This window comes from Genypterus blacodes, unplaced genomic scaffold (assembly GCF_046128005.1).
Source record: "Genypterus blacodes isolate CSIRO-AG114 ecotype Tasmania unplaced genomic scaffold, CSIRO-AGI_Gbla_v1 ptg000029l_1, whole genome shotgun sequence".
In the NCBI taxonomy this organism is placed as follows: domain Eukaryota; kingdom Metazoa; phylum Chordata; class Actinopteri; order Ophidiiformes; family Ophidiidae; genus Genypterus; species Genypterus blacodes.
Window position 1 is genome coordinate 5,684,704 of NW_027466842.1, and position 17,450 is coordinate 5,702,153.

The window sequence follows — 17,450 nt, forward strand, 5'->3', positions numbered from 1 at the left end:
CCAAACACATTACTCTGTAGTTCTTCCATTGCGCATCGGTAAGACTGGAGGAAAAACGGGCGACGGGGCTGTAGATGGAAAGAGAGCAGAGATGTCGGGAAGAACGAGGAGGAGATGGCATAGCAACAAACAGGGTCGGGGGAAAAGCAGATGGGCCGAGAGAGTAGCAGATAAAGGTAGATATTGGGCAATGCCAGACAGGGGAAAGTCAGGGACGCCCACTGACAGCGGTGGCGTGGTGATAAATGGCGTGCTTTATGTAATGTGTCCGTGTGTTTAATATAAGGCCGCTTTTAATGACGGTTAAATGCTGGCTAAGGGGGCTGCGGTGCTCCCGGGGCACAGCGTGTTTGTGATAAGTGTTGTTATTGATGAAGAGTCAGACTGACGCATAAACAGTCTAATGGCTCCCAGATCATCGTTTGCACATTCAGTGCACCCAGGGCGCTATTGTTTGTAAGTGCCTGTGTTGCTTATTTGTTTCTGTCCTTGGCGCAGGTGGGAAACGAACAAAAGGAAAAGAATGGCGGATGATTGTTGTTGTTGAAATTTGCTGGCCGGCGGAACGGCGATGCATACAAAGGATGGGTCCTGATGGGCGGGGTGGAGATCACACAACCATCTGGTGCCTGCTGAGGAGGCTATGGGTGGGGCCAGAGCCGGCAGGCGCAGAGAACAAGCTAACCTTGCTCTCCCTGGCTTCTTCCCTCACTCCCCATTTCTTACGTAATGCTTCCCGACCCCCTTATTTTCTCTTCCTTCTCTTGCCGTGTTTCCTCGTTCGCTCCTCTGCTAAAGAAGCGTCCCACTAATATGATCATTCAGCACTTGCCAAACGGACAAATAGGATTACGGCTGTCAGATATGAAACAGATATGCAGCTTCTGCATCCTGAAGCTCTAGCCTTTCACTCTTATTCCTCATTCTCATTCTTTCACTCATCTTCCTATTCCTTCCATTCCTCTTTTGTTGATTCCTTAATCTTTACAGACATATGCAGTACTTGTGTGTGGGTGTATGTCAGGACAACATACTGAATCTGGCCAATGGGAGCATATTAGTATGTTTTCTGTGTTGCATTTGGTTCTTTAGGGCTGTGTTATTGTCTTACAAAAGACATGTAATTCTTCAAGTGAAACGAAACTGGGTGAAGGTTCCCATTATTACACAGCGGCAGAGTGTCCAGGCCTGCTAAATCCTCTGTATGAGAAAAGAGAATCTGGATTAGTCCGGACACTCGGGTCAGATAATCCCTCAGTGTCAGAAACTAAATCAGAAACAGGCAAAGTGATTGACAGCTGGACCGAATCTCATGACAATTACACAGGGAGGGAGTGAGAGAGACAGAGAGAGAGAGAGAGAGAGAGAGAGAGAGAGAGAGAGAGAGAGAGAGAGAGAGAGAGCAAGGGAGAATGAGAGACAAGAGGAGAGGTGGAGGAGGCTCATTTCATGTCAAAACCACCATGTTGGTGATAGATTGACGACCGAGGTTTGTGTGTGTGTGTGTGTGTGTGTGTGTGTGTGTGTGTGTGTGTGTGTGTGTGTGTGTGTGTGTGTTGGTGTGTGTGACGTGTGTGTGATGTGTGATGTGTGTGGGTCGATGTAATCAGGATTAGAACCAACAGTCTGAGAAAATGTTAACACTTATAATAAACCCCTCGACATGTCAAGGTGGCCTGGATATGAAGCTCAGTGTGATTAAAAAATGAAATCATTAATTCCCCTTTCACCACCGGAAGAAAGTCATTAACACAAACATGCTCTACTAATGTCATTCTAAGTTTGTGTGAGTTTGCATGTGTGTGTTTGAACTAGAAAAGAAGCAGGATGACAGGCAGAGTTGGATTCTTGATTGACAATTCTGGGGTTTTTCTCCCACAATGCCTCCTTTCAGCCGTGCGTATTGTTGTTTGGTGTCTGCTGTGGTTTGCCGTTTGTCTTCTAAACCTGTTAAGATTGTATGTGGTTGCAAACAGAGAGCGAGAAAAAATTCTGTTTGTGCCACACCCTGTTGTGTTCCTAAATGAATGTGATTTTCCTTGTTTTCAAATTGTGGAAAGCTGCAGGTGCTGGATCAACCCACTGACTAATCCAAAATACACAAGCGAAAGTATTCACATATATCCGCTAAGTATTTGACAGCAGAACTACTTGAAGTCATCAGTTTACACAAATCTTCTGAATGTCTTTGTTTCAGTCAGATGTGTGTCTGTGTAGTAGTTCCACTGGCTTTAAATAGAAATACACAGCACTAAGTTATTGTTATGGATTGATGCTGAAATTGATACTACTATACTATATATACAGTACGTATTGAGATAATTAGGTTTAGCTTGTATAAATTGGAACTTATTGAATCTGGTGTCAAACTGCATTCAGCTGTTTCATATATATTGGAGCCATTTTATTTTGGCCCTGTGATCAATCATTTCCTCAGCTGAAGCCATGAAGCACAGCATGCAAGGTTTGTAGCCCTTTAAGCAGCCAGATGGAACATGATTGACCATATACTGTATATATATTATAAGATATATAATGAGATCTTCAGTGTGCCACATTGAATCTAGTGTGGACACATCCACTGCGATTCCTGAGAAAGTGCAATGTCAACTTTGGTTTTGTATGCAGTGTCAATCATTCAGACACTTGCACTCCAGCATATAAATATTTCACCAGGAAATACAGTATTTATTTTGCTATTCAGGTGATAGCTGAATAAATATGCCCCAACTATTGTTTATCCCCTGTTGTCTCCTGCTCACATATGATTTGGGGAGCAGGTGGAAAGAGATGGAAGAAAGGATGGAGAGGTGAAGGAAGGTGTGAGCTTATGGCCTCTATGGCTGCCTGTATCATGGAGACGCTAGCAGATGGAGCAAGAGAATGAGAAAGGTCATCTCTACACACACACACACACACACACACACACACACCATGGCAGTGTGTCATACTAATGGCCATCATTACTCACTGTGGCTGAAGGGCAGAGAACTAGATGACCTGTGGTGCCGAAACAAAGATTCAACGCTAAGATATTCATACACAAATCCCATCAAATAAACATTGAAACGGTGACAATTTTAAATATATGTACCCGCCTCGTATAGGAAAATAAATAAAGTATGATACACCAGGAAATGGAAAAAGCTAAATATAACCAGAGTTTTTCTCTTTGCTTTAGTTTTTACAGTATTTCTGGCAGCAAAACAGGGATGAATTTTAATTGGGATTAAATGCAAAGCTGCACCTGTCACAGCAGCTCTCTGTCACTGGACGCACTTTGGGGAGTGTGTTGCTGTGTGTGTCTGTGTATGTACGTACATGTGAATGTGAAGATGAGTCTTTTATAGGGAATATATGCAATTAAAAACCAATATACAGAATGGCATTTGTAATTTGTACCCCTTTGTATTGTAAAGTAGACATGCTGTGCTTTTTGTTATTTCCCTCATTTGCATAGAATAATCTAATGGAGAATGTCTTGTAAATTGAAAAGAAGTACATTAGTGCCACAGCAAAGGAGCGTAGAAGTGGATCAATGCTATGTTTGTTTTTCGAAATAGTCCCCTAAATGAAAACTAGATAATTTTTCTCATTATTGAGATTATTCAGGTGTTTTTATTGCAGCCACAGGGCCTTACACAAGCACAATTTATTAAAACAAATTAAATGAAACATCTCATTAGTGAGATCAGAGTCGTCTGGGTTATTTAAGTCCTATTAAAGTGCTTCTAATTCTACTTGTTTGTCAAAATGGTTGTCTGGAAAAGGAAATTAACTATGACACTCATTCCTTTCATGAATGTTTCCTAGTTCTGAGAGAATGTAGAAAGAATCAGGTAAGCAACAGCATCACGGTCTTAATTACTGAGTGGGAACATCAGTATAGAGATAGAGCATAGAGCATTCAAGGCCATTGCTGAGATAAAAACCACAGAGATGGGTCAGGATGAGCTTAGCATATTAACACGTTATGTAACTTAAGTACTGAGAGTCTTCAGTCCTTGCTCTTGTGGGTGTTGGAGTTCTGCCACCCTGTAACTTTTAAATTCTTCTATGCGTATGGAAAGTGTCGGATGATGGGCTCCTGTTTGTGTATAGTGTTTTTAAATACGCCGCGGGGCACCTGTGCGTGTGTGTGCGTGTGTGTGTGTGTGGCATGTGTTGTGATGCATTTAAAAGCAGCGTTGCTAGGGGAATAAGCCAATCTACAGCCGGGGTGTCCCTTGTGCCAGCCACAACCTCGCGCTTTCTCCTCCGCTGTCGATCTGGGGTGGTGGCTGGCAGAGATAAGGCTCCCTCAAAGTAAACGGCGATGCAGACTGCCTCCCTCATCTGTCTGCCTCACATACATATTTATACCTGCACGCAGACAGACACACAGATAAGCACCCGAGTAGTTGTACGCTTGACTGCACAAGGTTTAAGCATTTAACATGTTGTCGTAGCGTTATACATCATTAATTTCACCGCAAATTAATCACATCCAAAACCACGGTTACTAAAACACATAAGCCAATCCTCAGACTTGACAATTAAACCGAGTAGTAGGTTTATTAGCAGGTATTTCAGGTTGGTTTTCAGGCACCCACCAACGTATTTCCCTCAACAGACAGACATTAAAATTCCCGTTCTCCATTTCTAAACAGTGAAAACTTACAAACACTTAAACTTAATGTGTAAATGAGTTATTCATATTCAGGATATGTATTTATTGTCATTCTATCGCTCCATGTTCAGGACTGCAGAGATCTTGTGTGGGGCCTGCATGAAGACTGAGATCTGCGTGTCTGTGTTGGTGGCAGAAACCATGTAGGAAGTAACCATTTAAAAACAAAGTGCTATATTTGGTGCAGCGTGTGTGTCCACAAGAACAGATCCTCCTATTTACCTGGTGTACCCCAGCAACCAGGTCCAGGTCTTTCCTTGAAGGAAGAAGACCTGGAAGCAGCTGTGTCGTGTACTGTATTTATAGAAGCCATAGGCCGGGCACATATCAAGGAGAGTCAGCAGTCAGCACAAGTGTTCCCTGAAAGCATCACTGGGCTGCCGACTTTCATTTTCAATCGTTTCTTCTTCATTCCTAAAATGGTACAATACAACATTGAAGAACATTTTGAATCCATTGCGACTGAGTGTTATTTGAAGGAGCTAACAGGATTGGAGGTGACCACATTGATTTATTTATTGTTTATTTGGCACATTTGACTTCATGAATGAGGCCTCTGGAGCTTTTGTTCCTGTTGTGGTTGAGGCTTGGAGCTCCTTTCTGCTCCCGGAGTCAATCTTCATCATTCTGCCTCATTTCAGTCTGCCTTTATATCTGTCTTGTCTACTTACTTAACTGTCTGCCTGCCTCTGCTTTTTGAGTCTATACCTTTAACCTGCAGCCATACACAGTATATTGCACCCGGAAACACTGACAATTCTCTGACATTTCCCCCAGAGGGAAGCCCTCAAAGACACCCAATTTGGGTTCATTGACAGTACGAGGCTGTGATGGTGTGCAGCACCAAACATCCACACTAAGATGGGGAAATTGGGTAAAAACCACATTGCTTTACGAGGGAATAGTCCTTAAAGCATAAACTGCTCTAATAGCCATCTGGGAATGCTATTACAGACAGCTCTATGGCTCCTAGAGGCTGACATATCGTACTGTGTTAATGACTGCAGATGGAAGACATATGTGCACTTTAGGCTACAATTTCCTCATCCCGCATTTACATTCATATAGTTGCACACGCTCTATGGGCGACAAAAAACTTTCAAAGCAGCTATAATGACACAGAACAACATAATACCAAGTACTGTGTCCTTGCTGCCTCTGCCAAGTTTGAAGTAGGTATCAAAGTCACTTCTTGGTTTGTTCTTAAAACCCATTAACTCTCTCTCTCTCTCTCTCTCTCCCTCTCTCTGTATGATTTCAGGTTACTTCCTGGAGTTGCTTAACCGCTCAGAGGTGACCTTACAGGAGACTTTCGCTGCCGATTGGGGACCCTTGTACTTCCTGAACGCCCAGGTCTTCTCTGACCTGTACATGGACTTGAGACGCTACTGTCGAGGTTCCAACATCAACCTGGAGGAAGTGCTCAATGACTTCTGGACCCGGCTGCTGGAGAAGCTGTTCTCCCAGGCAAACAGGCAATACAACATAGGTACGCTGCAGCTCGTAACAATCCAGTAGTTAATACACGTTACATAAGTTAATGCATGTAATGTGTTAAAATACAATAAATTTACATTCTTCATTGTAGGGGAGGACTACCTGGAGTGTGTGTCCAAGCAAATGGACACTCTGCGTCCCTTTGGAGAGACTCCGCGTGACCTGAAGCTGAAGGTCACTCGCACGTTTGTGGCAGCTCGTTCCTTCATACAGGGACTTGTGGTCAGCGGGGAGGTGGTGCGCAAGGTGTCGCAGGTAAATCCTCTACTTTGTCATATTGTCATCGTCATTACTCCCAAATTTATTTACTGCCGTCCCTTAGATATTACTCTCTCCTCCTTTGTTCTCATTGGTATTCTGTATTCCTGTCCTGCCTGATCTCTATCCCTTCTGGGACCACAGACACACACACACACCCACACACACACCCATGGCACACCTATGCATGTGGCTGCTTTTACCTAGTGCGAGGCAGCGGCAGATCAATGTTGGTGGAAACGAGAGGTTCCATAAAGTATGGCCCCGCGGCTCACACAATCAGGCCCTGCAACAACAGTTAAGGTCAGAGCCACACTGACAAATGTCTCCCAGGGCTGCATCGAGGGGTTAATATGGCCCCAGAGAAATGGCACCCTCTGTGTATAAGACAAGAGGAAGGTTAAGATCAGAGCACGGATAAGGAATAGCCGTTACCCCTTAAAGGAAGGGGGGAAAGTATCGATGCGGCAGTGAAACATATCTCCTGTCAGACACTGGGCAAGGAAGGAGAGGGGTGGCGGTGGGGGGAGCAGGGCACCCATGAGAAATGCGCCCATCCTCTGAGAAAACAGATGCTGTGGGCGAGATGAATATTGCAATTCTTTCCTTGATAAATTATGACAAGGTCGGGATTAATGTGAGCACCAAAGAGAGAAGTGCAGGAAAGAAACAACGGCGGCCGCTGTGGTGTGAAATCCTCCTTCTCCCCGATAGCGAGACGACTTATTTGTGTGTGTCGCCAAAAAAAGATAAAGGATCAATCCCCGCCTACGCCATGATGTATGTGTTCCCGTTTGACGCTGAGGGAGGTACAAATGCTAGCGTTAGAGTTTACAGTGTTATTCTCGCATCGGTTCCTCTGCCTAGCGCCGGCCCAGAAAATAGGTGAGACGATGCACCAACACAGAAGACCCCGAGGACGTCTCAAATAAGCTTACACAGCAAAACCACACGGGAATAAAAACAGGAATAACCGGCGAACGCGTAGAGCCGAGCACGCCGTGGCGGATAACGAGGGGGCGCACACATGACAGCGACAGCAGGGGGGGGAAAAAAAGAGATATGGAATTCAGGAATAGCATTAACAAGTCTGGCTTTACTGGAGACACAAGGGACCATAAACTTAACACTTCCTGCATAAGGTCCCGGCTGTACCTGGTGAGCGAGGGTGGCCATTAGCGCCGGCAGCGTAATAACTTGGAATTGGTATTCATCGTTTGTGCCTTGTGGGTTTTTAACCCCGCGGTTGCGTACAGCTCCGCCCCCCCGCTGAGCTCTGCTAGCAAGGTGCCCGGTTGATAAGCGATATCTCTTGGACACACACACAGAGTTAGTGCATGGTGGTGTAAACACACAAACACAGGTACCCCCCTCATCAACTCCTACATTTCAATCAAGATATTTTTCCTGAAGGCCGTTTTGGCTCCGTCGGGGGCTGACGGATGCCAGGGTGACGTTGATTATATGAGTGTGTACACATTGGTAAATATAGAGTTACTAAAGCTTTTGTAATATTACAAAATGTCGCTGCTAATGGTGTCGGGCACTGGGGGTTGCTGCCTCTCCGAATAAGGTCATGCACTTCCTACTGCCCTATTTACACACTTGCGTAGGTTTTAGAGGTTTTGAGAGAGTGTTTTGTTCATGAGACACCTGTCAATATCCGTAAATGGGAATTTCAGAAGTGAGGGAAGCAAACGTTATCAGATCTTTCATTCACGTCCCAGCCGACTGGCAACGATTTTGATTTAGAGACTCCTAAACTCTGCTTGGTGTCACATTCATTTTGCGGATCTGCATATTTCACTTTCTTCCCCTAACACACAATCAGCCAGCCCTATAATAATTCTGGAAGAGCTCCTGTGCTATGATGAGGGCGATGGAGGAGGAGGAAGAGGAGTGGGGGCGTGGAGGGGGCGATCGGAGAGGTAGTGAGCGTGAAGAAGAAAGAGAAGGAGTTAATCAAAAAAGACTTTGCAATTTCCAGCCTCCTCTCCTCTCCGCTCCATCTCTCTCTCTCTCTCTCTCTCTCTCTCTCTCTCTCTCTCTCTCACTCTCGCTCCCCTTCCTGCCGTCCTCGTCCCCTGCCCGGTAAATTGGGTTCCATCTTTTCTGTGGATTTTGTCTCGGTTGTCCTTCCTCTCTCTTTCTCTCTCTCTTGGACTAATTTGGATCTCTGGCTCTCCTTCCCTTTTCCTTCCCTCTGAAATTCTATCTTCGATTGATTGGGCCCTAATGAGACAACCACTCCTATTTAAAGCTACTGTATTGCCACTTAATGGGCCCGCTGACTGAAGATGTTAACCACAAACTGCTCAGGGAGGTATTACAGCGCACAGTTTGAGGGCAAAAGCAGAAAGAGAATGAAAAACAAACTAATTTTGTTTTGTCTGGATGCTGAGCTTTATTCCACAATGAAAATCTGCGATTAGTATGAATTTGGAGGAGAGAAATGACACAAATCCTACACGATTATCCTTAAAAACAGAAGCTGCTCTGCGAGCTGATGAGAGAGCGAAGCGGAGAAAGTGACACAAATCCACACCAGTGGAGAGAAGGACAGATCGTTACACGAAGATGAAGACGCTGCATTCGCCTTGTTTTCTCTCAGGCTGCACCAGTTGCCAGTTTCCTCAACTTTTTCTAGTTTTTCTTTTTTTTCTGGACTGTGTCGTTCCCTCGGGTGGAGTGGAGGAAGTAGGCCATGTGCCACATACTGTAGCTTCCTCTGGAGGCAAGGAGTCTGGAACAGCTCACTCCATAACACAAGAGGGGGGAGAGGTCACTCATATATCCTTGCTAATTACAGCGGAGAGAGAGAGAGAGAGAGAAGAAGGGAGTCCTTGCCTCGGTAGCTGCGAGTAATATAGAATCTCCTGACAGGTATGGAGAGCAGCCTTTGAAGGGTGAAGCAAGGACACGCCAGGATACAGCGCTTTTAAAATGCAGCACGCCGACGCCACAGAACTATAAATGTGAACGGCGGCGAGGGAATTCTAATCTTTTCCCTCGGTATTCCTTTTGTTGGCTGACGTCGAGATGATTAAACGCGGGTCAGTCTGAGTACATTGAGATAAGAGTGAGTGTGTGTGTGTGTGTATGTGTTCATCCTTATCAGCCTTATTACTGATAGGTCCCTTCTTTACCGTGCTCAGTGTGCCACAGCTCCAAGGATGACAGGGAAGTTTTCCATCTCCCAATTAGTGCCACGAGGGAGCGACACGCTGTTTTGAATATTAGCATTGTTTGGGATCAATCTCTGCCAATATCTTGTTTCCTTCCGGCCCTTGTTTGGAGTCGTCCCCACGCTCCCACCAAAACAGCATTTATCAGACTCACCCACGGCTAATGAGAGGTAGGGTGAGAATGGGCGAGGAAGAGGAGGAGGAGGAGGAGGAGGAGGGAAGGAGCAACGATCTGACTCATGTCTCACATGAGTTGAGATTAAGCCTGGGAATGTGGTTATTGCTTTGCTGTTTCACTTCTTCTACTCATCCAACTGGCAATTATTGCCAAATTCTTTTCATCTGTTTTGCACATCAGAGATTTGTTTTCACTCACCCCCCCCCCAATCCACCCTTATGATTTAAGAGCGCGGGCGCTGAAATGATTTACTTCAGGTTTAAATAAATTGATGATCAGATAAAACTTTAATGATCACTGTGGAGAGATTGAGGGGCTGCAATTATAAATAATAGACGAATGAGACGAGGAAAAAACTTGGGTGAAATAAAAAACAGCACAAACCCGAATAAATCAAATGAAGGCTGAGCGGCCACATGCAGCAAACCAAGCCGCTGCTATAACATATTCGTCTAGAAACTCAAGTTTAATGAAGGAATGTGGGCGGGACACACTGGAACACACTCCAGGACAGTGTTGTCTGCACAGCACTAATGAAGACACCAGGAGAGCTGCTGTGCTGGTGTGTATTCTTGTCCTTAGGGGACAGTTCCTGGCTACTGTCCATGGTCCTGAGGAGCAAGTCTACCCCAAGTATGAACTCCTTTCCTTGTGATTATGGAGAGCTAGGCGTTAATGCACAAATAACTATTGACAGATCTCCAGAGCGTTCACAGTAGTCGTGATTTGTTTTCCCACTCGAACCCCATTGTTGTCCTATTTCTTCTGTGACGACTGTATATTTGTTACGAGCTCGTTATAACTGTGTCTTTGCTGTCGCAAGGAGAACAGTTTCCAGGAAAAGCATCAGGCTGGCCCAGATGAGCTTAGAGGAGCTTTGTATGCGTAGCTGGGCTCGTTCCATTGCACACTCACACACTTCCTGAGGTTTTGTATGCATAGCTGTACTCTCTTGTGAACAGAGCTTACTGGTATTAACCCAGTTTCGGGTTTTCATGCACGAAGGCCCTTTCCTGGGGGAGCTGCCTTGCGGGATAGACAGATGGAGAGAAGAACTGAGAATGCGTCAGGGCCTTTTCAGTGCAAGTGAAACAAAAGTGAACTCCCTCAAAGTGGTTTCCAAGGAAACTGTGTTGTATGAAAGACTGGTACGAGCCGAGGAAGGTCACCGCAGGAGGTGACCCCCTACGGCTTTGAGACTGTAATTGTCTGGTCAAACAAGATTCACATTTTCCATTCTTATTAAATACTTTTGTGTATCATACATGGCAACACAGTTTCAGCAGTCATATATAGTCAGTTGTTTATGTTTTTATCTGTTACACCATTACATCATACCTGCTGTGTAAAATAGCACCTTTGTATCCAGGTGACGCATGTACACTTAGTTGTTTCTATACCACAACCCAGGTGCAGCTGAGCCAGGAGTGCATGCGTGCGATGATGAGGATGACGTACTGCCCTCACTGCCGCGGCATGCCCTCTGCCAGACCCTGTGCCAACTACTGCAGCAACGTGATGAAGGGCTGTCTGGCTAACCAGGCCGACCTGAACACAGAGTGGAGGCATCTGGCAGGTAGGAGGGAGGGGGGCACAAGCACTCGTTCATTTGTGCCAATGCAGGCGTATGCTCGCACTTACTCTTACTTGCAAATTGAAATGGAACGGGCTCACTCTACTGTTTCACACCTCCTCCTCCTCCTCCTCCTCCTCCTCTTTTCTTTGTAGATACAATGATGCAGGTGGCTAACCGCTTTGAAGGCCAATCTGGTGTGGACGTTGTGGTCCTCTCCCTCCCTTATCGGATATCGGAGGCTATTTTAACCATGGTGGAGAATATAGAGACTATCAACAGCAAGGTGAGATCACACATTTGCAAACTGCCGCCTGATACAACCAATTTTAGAACTTACTGTCCATTAACTTTGATAAGATTGGAAAAAACGATTAAAACGACAAGAATAGTGAGATAGATCACAATTTTGTACACAATCTTCATTTCACGAGTGTTTAAGTTATGCATATTGATCTTTGCACAAGTTATGGGGACGCATTTTTGATTTTCTTAAGCGCTCAAGCCACTTAACACACCTGTGGAAAACACTTTGTAAAGAGAAGTAGAGGCCAATCAGGGAAATAATAGGGCATCGAGCAGCACAGTCCACAGTTCCATCTTAGTGCTTGGACTCACACTCCTATTTGGACCACAATCAGCCATAACAACAGAACAGAACAAACTAGAGCAAATACTTCAACTTTCACACTCCAGTTCACAGATATCGTCCTCTCTGTATTATCATATAACACCTGTCCTAACAGTGAGTTCTGCGGCTGTTATGCTCCACCTGGTCTAGAATAGACAGATCTGGGTCAAGTTGGTTTTGCTTTTAACAGCCTGGAATCAATCTCAAGACCCATGTAGTCAGTTCCTTGCACAAACTGAAGGCAGATTAGAGAACTGGCGATAGATTGATAGATAATAGATATAGTCATCTGTCACCCTCTGCCAGCGTTTAAGAGAGCTAATGAATGTAATATTTGCTATACGTATTGTACACTTTTATAATACCGAGGTGTTGCGGCAACAGACATGACTGGTAGCTTAAAACCGGTTGTTTTATGGTCGGCACTGAGGTGAAAACCCTCCCGGCGCTCCTAAACAGGCGAGATTGGATGACAGATTCACTGTATTCCCCTTTGCTTCCTTTGCAAAATGCAACACCCAGCGGGAGGGGCAGTATTTTTCCCAACTGCTGAACTTATTGAAGCACTGAAGTTAGGCCTGAATGATTAGCTTTGGCAGTGCGTCCATATAGATCTGTAGGGTTCTATTCAGAGAGACACTCTGAGCATTTATCAGATTTCAGCCCTGTCAACACCAGCGCCTATAAAGATTATATACAGCTCAGAGTCGCCTCTATAGCATACACAGCAGGCCAGTAAAGTAACGTGTATATTGCATGTTTACACCTTACCAGTTCATTTTAATAGTTACGACTGAGATGAATGCGATGATAAAACACAGAGCTTTTTTCTTCTTGCAGTGTTTCCTTTCATATATCTTTACATATTTTCCCTCCACAGTTGTTCCAGGCATGTGGGAACCCCAGAGAGGGAGGAACCAGTACCTCCGGACTGGAAGATATCATGAAAAGGAAGAAGCTCACGGTGGAGGATAGGGTCATCTCCAGCAGTAGCAAACTAGAGACACTGGTTAGTGTTTACGTCAATGAATCCTCGTCCTTGTTATAGCTCTCCAGTGGCCTAATCACTTCCATTCACATTCATGTTTAAAAGCGCTGGCACCATTAACGATCACGGTCAATTAAATCCCCTTTTTGCTGTTCGTTTAACCTTTTACACCGATGTCTGCGGGGCGATTACACCAGAATGAAATGCTTGAACGATCAAATGCCTTTTCTTGCATGTATTGGTTCTTTGAATTCATCATCTTGTGATTTTCAGCCAAGATGAAATAGAAAAAGAAATTGCTAATCAATATCAACTGTGCCTCAGGTCTCTGATGTATCTGGGAGATTGAGGGACATGAAGCCGTACTGGGTTTCTCTTCCAAATGTGCTCTGCAGTGACAGAGTGGCCACAGGCGCCGGAGCAGAGGAGAAGTGTTGGAATGGCATGAACCGAGCCAGGTAGCAAACAGATGAAGAAGGGAAAAAAATGATTTAAAAAGAACAAGAAGTGTGAGATTGTGTGTTTCACCTTTTATATGTGTGTGTGTGTTTATGTGCAAACAGATACCTTCCAGAGGTGATGGGTGACGGCCTTGCCAGCCAGATCAACAACCCTGAAGTGGAAATTGACATCACAAAGCCAGACATGACAATACGCCAGCAGATAATGCAGCTGAAAATCATGACCCACCGCCTTAAAAACGCTCTCAATGGCAATGACGTGGACTTCCAGGACACCAGTGAGTAGATTTATGGAAAGACGAGGTGATGATCCTGTTAAATCTGTGCATAAAAGGAATTTCTCGAATGTCTCTCCGCTTGTGTTCCGGTCCTGTAGGTGATGACGCGAGCGGTTCAGGGAGCGGCCTGTGCACCGACGAGTTGTGCTCCCGGGGGCCGCGCCTCGCCTTGGTTCCCAGCACCGACCGACCCAAACTCTATGCCTACCCGCCAGAGAACAAGAAGGTGAAAGGCTCGGCAAACCGGAGCCTCCCCGCTGTCAGCGTTTACCTGCTCTCAGTGCTCGTTTTGCTTCTCCGGCGATAATTGCCCGGTGGAATCGACCGACTGGGACTGAGTTTGGGACATTGGTGGGGAGGGGACAAGCTGAAAAGGGAGGGAGGAGATGTCGGGGGTTAGTTACTTTGCCAAAACTAAACAAATATAAGGAGACAAAACTACTTGGACGAACTTCCTTTGGGTTTTGCGAATTGAACAAAAAGGAATTACGAGTAATCATAGGTGTTTTGGTTCTGCTCTTGTCTTTTATTTCATGCTATATTATGACACCATTAGAGCTGGTCTTTCACATCTTCTAATGTTTAATTGCCGGTGTTTGGGTTCTCTGTGATGATCTCTGTACCTAAGACGTTGTAAGACTATATTACTAACGGTATGTTGGTGTTGACACCATGGAGAGAGGAAAGGGAGAACGGGGCTTTGCAGTGGTAATAATCATAATCCAGATATTTGTTATTCCACTCCGTTAAAACAGCACTTGTGCTTAGTAGAATAATTTATTTATTAATAACCCGAGGAGAGAAACCCCCTGAGAGCGGTATCACCACTCCCTAACATTTACACAAAAGGGTACACAAGCCACAAATTCAAATGAAATAAAGTATTAATGGCTTTTAAAGTGGATAATCTGGACACAACGCAGAACTCTTAATGCATTAGGCCTGCAACAACATTACACTCACGCTCCCTCGCAGAGAGGATGAGAGCACTCCGTATCAGCACTTTCTGCCATTTTATCACGTAAGCTGTAATAAAAGCCGCGATCACGCTCACACATACGTGACTGTCTATACCACGGGGAGTAATGTGACCCGTCCACCGCTCCATCTATCCAGTCATCCCTGCATTCCCCCCCCCCCACCCTCCCCCCTCCCCCCGCCCCCACCGCACCCCTGCTGAGGTAAATCTCCCCCAGCAATGTAGGATCAGATCGAGAGTCTGTCGTGAGCAGCAGACCACATGCGAGGCTACAGGCCGGCGTCTCGGATGACACCACCTTCCCACTTATAGAGCGCTGTATGGGGAACGGTGAAGGGGGGGGCGAGGTAGGGCGTCCGGTTAAGATTGTCCAAATGGCAAAGGATTGATTGACGGTCTGTGACGTCGGAAGTCGTGTAGCAGTGAGGAGACAGGAAATGTTGACCTAGCTCCTGTGCACAGAAGCAGAAACAGCTTTTTTTCTGTTGTTGTTGTTCATTTTGCTTACATGCACAGCAAAGTAATAATATGCATAACTTGTGTGGTCCATGCAATGATCAACCAGCAACATCATACATGTAAGTCAGAGCTTCAGCACCCCCTCCTTGATCTATACTGCACCTTCCATATCAGACACACACACATAGAGTAACTCTGATGGCCCTTTAGGAATCAAACGTTTGCTATATCTGTAATTCTCTCTATTTTCCAGCACCTACTCTATATCAGTGCCACTTTCTTCATCTTCCCACCCCCCCACTCGTCAATTAAAATGTCGACATGACAACGAGGCAACGTGGTGACGAGCGCATATTAACCCTTTTTCACGAGAGGAAACAGTTTTAGTTTTTAATGCGCAGACATGTCAGGCGCTCTGGTTTAAAAAGGTTGCACGCAGGATGATGGGACACTGTGTGTGTGTGTGTGTGTGTGTGTGTGTGTGTGTGTGTGCGTGTGTGTGTGTGTGTGTGTGTGCGTGTTTGTGTGTGCGCGTGTGCGCGTGTGTGTGTGTGTGAGAAAGTGAGAGAGAAGGATTTTATGTGTGTACTTTGAGGTTTCACAAATCATACAAATGACATCTGTGCAAGATGAATATTGCTTATTTTTCACAAATGAAACCCTCGATCCAATGTGTGGCCATTTATTAAAAACCATATATATGCATCAGTACAGATCAGAGCTAAAGGTTGAAATTGGTTGGACAGATGTTTGCATAACCAATCTCTGATGTGTTGCCGGGCAGGTTCTTCTTTTCATGGTGTTAAATAATGAGTGCTATGTTGCGTGTGTGTGTGTGTGTGTGTGTGTGTGTGTGTGTGTGTGTGTGTGTGTGTGTGTGTGCGTGTGCGTGTGTGTGTTAGTGTGCGTGTGCGTGTCTGTGTGTGTGTGTCTGTTCTGCTGGTCCCCGGTTCAGAGGGAATCCTGCCTGTGACTGCCTTTGACACATTGTCTAGGTTTCAGAGTCAATTCTGTGATTTACAAAAAAAGATACGATGATTAGAAGTTTATAAGAAAAAAGCGTTTTAAATTAAGAACAAAATAGAAAAGAGTAATGCGGGTCTCCTTTTTCTGACCCTTTATCTGAGTATATGAATGTGAAATTTCCATGTTACGGCCTGTAAAGTGACTCCAACTGTGATGGTGACATTCCAATTCAAAGACGCCTCGCGATTTTATACTCACAGCTTCAGTTTCAATGACTGCCTCACAACGATGTCGGCTGAAATTTGCACAACCCCCCCGCCCCCAACCCCCCCACCACCGTCCTCCTTCAACTTTTTGATCTCATTAATTTGTTGCTCAAAGTCCTCCTCTCCCCACCCCCTCCCTTTTATAAAAATAAAAAAAAGCTGCACTTTTACGAGGCCAATAAATGGCGTTGTCTGCACAGAGACATCACAAGATGGTCGATCGATAGGTGAGTCAACACCTTCCAGAAACGACTATTGATTGTGGTGGTGTGTATGCAGATTGATAGGGCCCAGCAAGATGTCTCCTGTTGGACGATGGTGAAACAGTGTAAACAACACGGGGGCCCCTGAGAATGAGAGGAGGCAGGAGGGAAGAAAACTCTGGAACGCTGATGTGATCCTGTCCTGTGATTTCTTAAGGTGGCGACAAAGAATGCGAAACTGATGTCTAACCCAGCATTTAGAGACAACTTTAATCTACACTGAGCTGAGTGTGGCAGGAATTTCTGAAAGGTGCCAATTTATGAGGAAAAAAATTACTTAAAATTTTCTTTTCTTTTCTTTTTTTTTTATTTCTTTTCTTTTTTTTTACTTTGGTTTTATTGTGATATAAATCTATGGAGAGGAGTTTGTGCTTATGGTTAAGATCAATGCTGGAATGAGGTTGAAAAACTACAAATGTCTCATTTGCTGTTGTTCCTGAAATATTGTGTCAATTATATACATTGTAAGATTTTCAAGATGCCTGTGTCCAATTTATTTGCATGTGTGCATGTGTATGTGTGTGTGTGTGTGTGTTTGTGTGTGCTATTCATCCAAGTTACAGTATCAGACGAACTCAATCTGTCTGAAACACCAACAGTTTTCCTAGAACTGCTCTATAATTCCTCTCGACAAATCAGCTCAGGTTCATATCTTGGCTGGACGTTATCATCTTGTTCATTCAACTTGTATTGAGCATCAGATGACAGCTACCCTTATATTCTCCTGTAAAATATATAGATACTATTGGATGATACACTGCGGTCTTTGTCTTCTTTTTGTGTTAAATTTCCGGAAGGG

The 17,450-nt window shown here is 44.8% G+C and overlaps 1 protein-coding gene across 1 annotated transcript in view; it reads left to right on the plus strand.

Moving 5' to 3' along the window:
- The window catches only part of gpc1b (glypican 1b), a 49,526-nt gene extending 32,398 nt beyond the window's left edge, over positions 1–17,128 (plus strand). Inside the window, exons 4-11 of the mRNA XM_076144991.1 lie at positions 5,931–6,158; positions 6,258–6,421; positions 11,198–11,363; positions 11,516–11,646; positions 12,872–13,000; positions 13,304–13,437; positions 13,543–13,718; positions 13,817–17,128. Coding sequence (XP_076001106.1) covers positions 5,931–6,158; positions 6,258–6,421; positions 11,198–11,363; positions 11,516–11,646; positions 12,872–13,000; positions 13,304–13,437; positions 13,543–13,718; positions 13,817–14,025 — 1,337 coding nt within the window. The 3' untranslated portion in view covers positions 14,026–17,128. The remainder of the gene's footprint in view (positions 1–5,930; positions 6,159–6,257; positions 6,422–11,197; positions 11,364–11,515; positions 11,647–12,871; positions 13,001–13,303; positions 13,438–13,542; positions 13,719–13,816) is intronic.
- Positions 17,129–17,450: the final 322 nt, after the last annotated feature.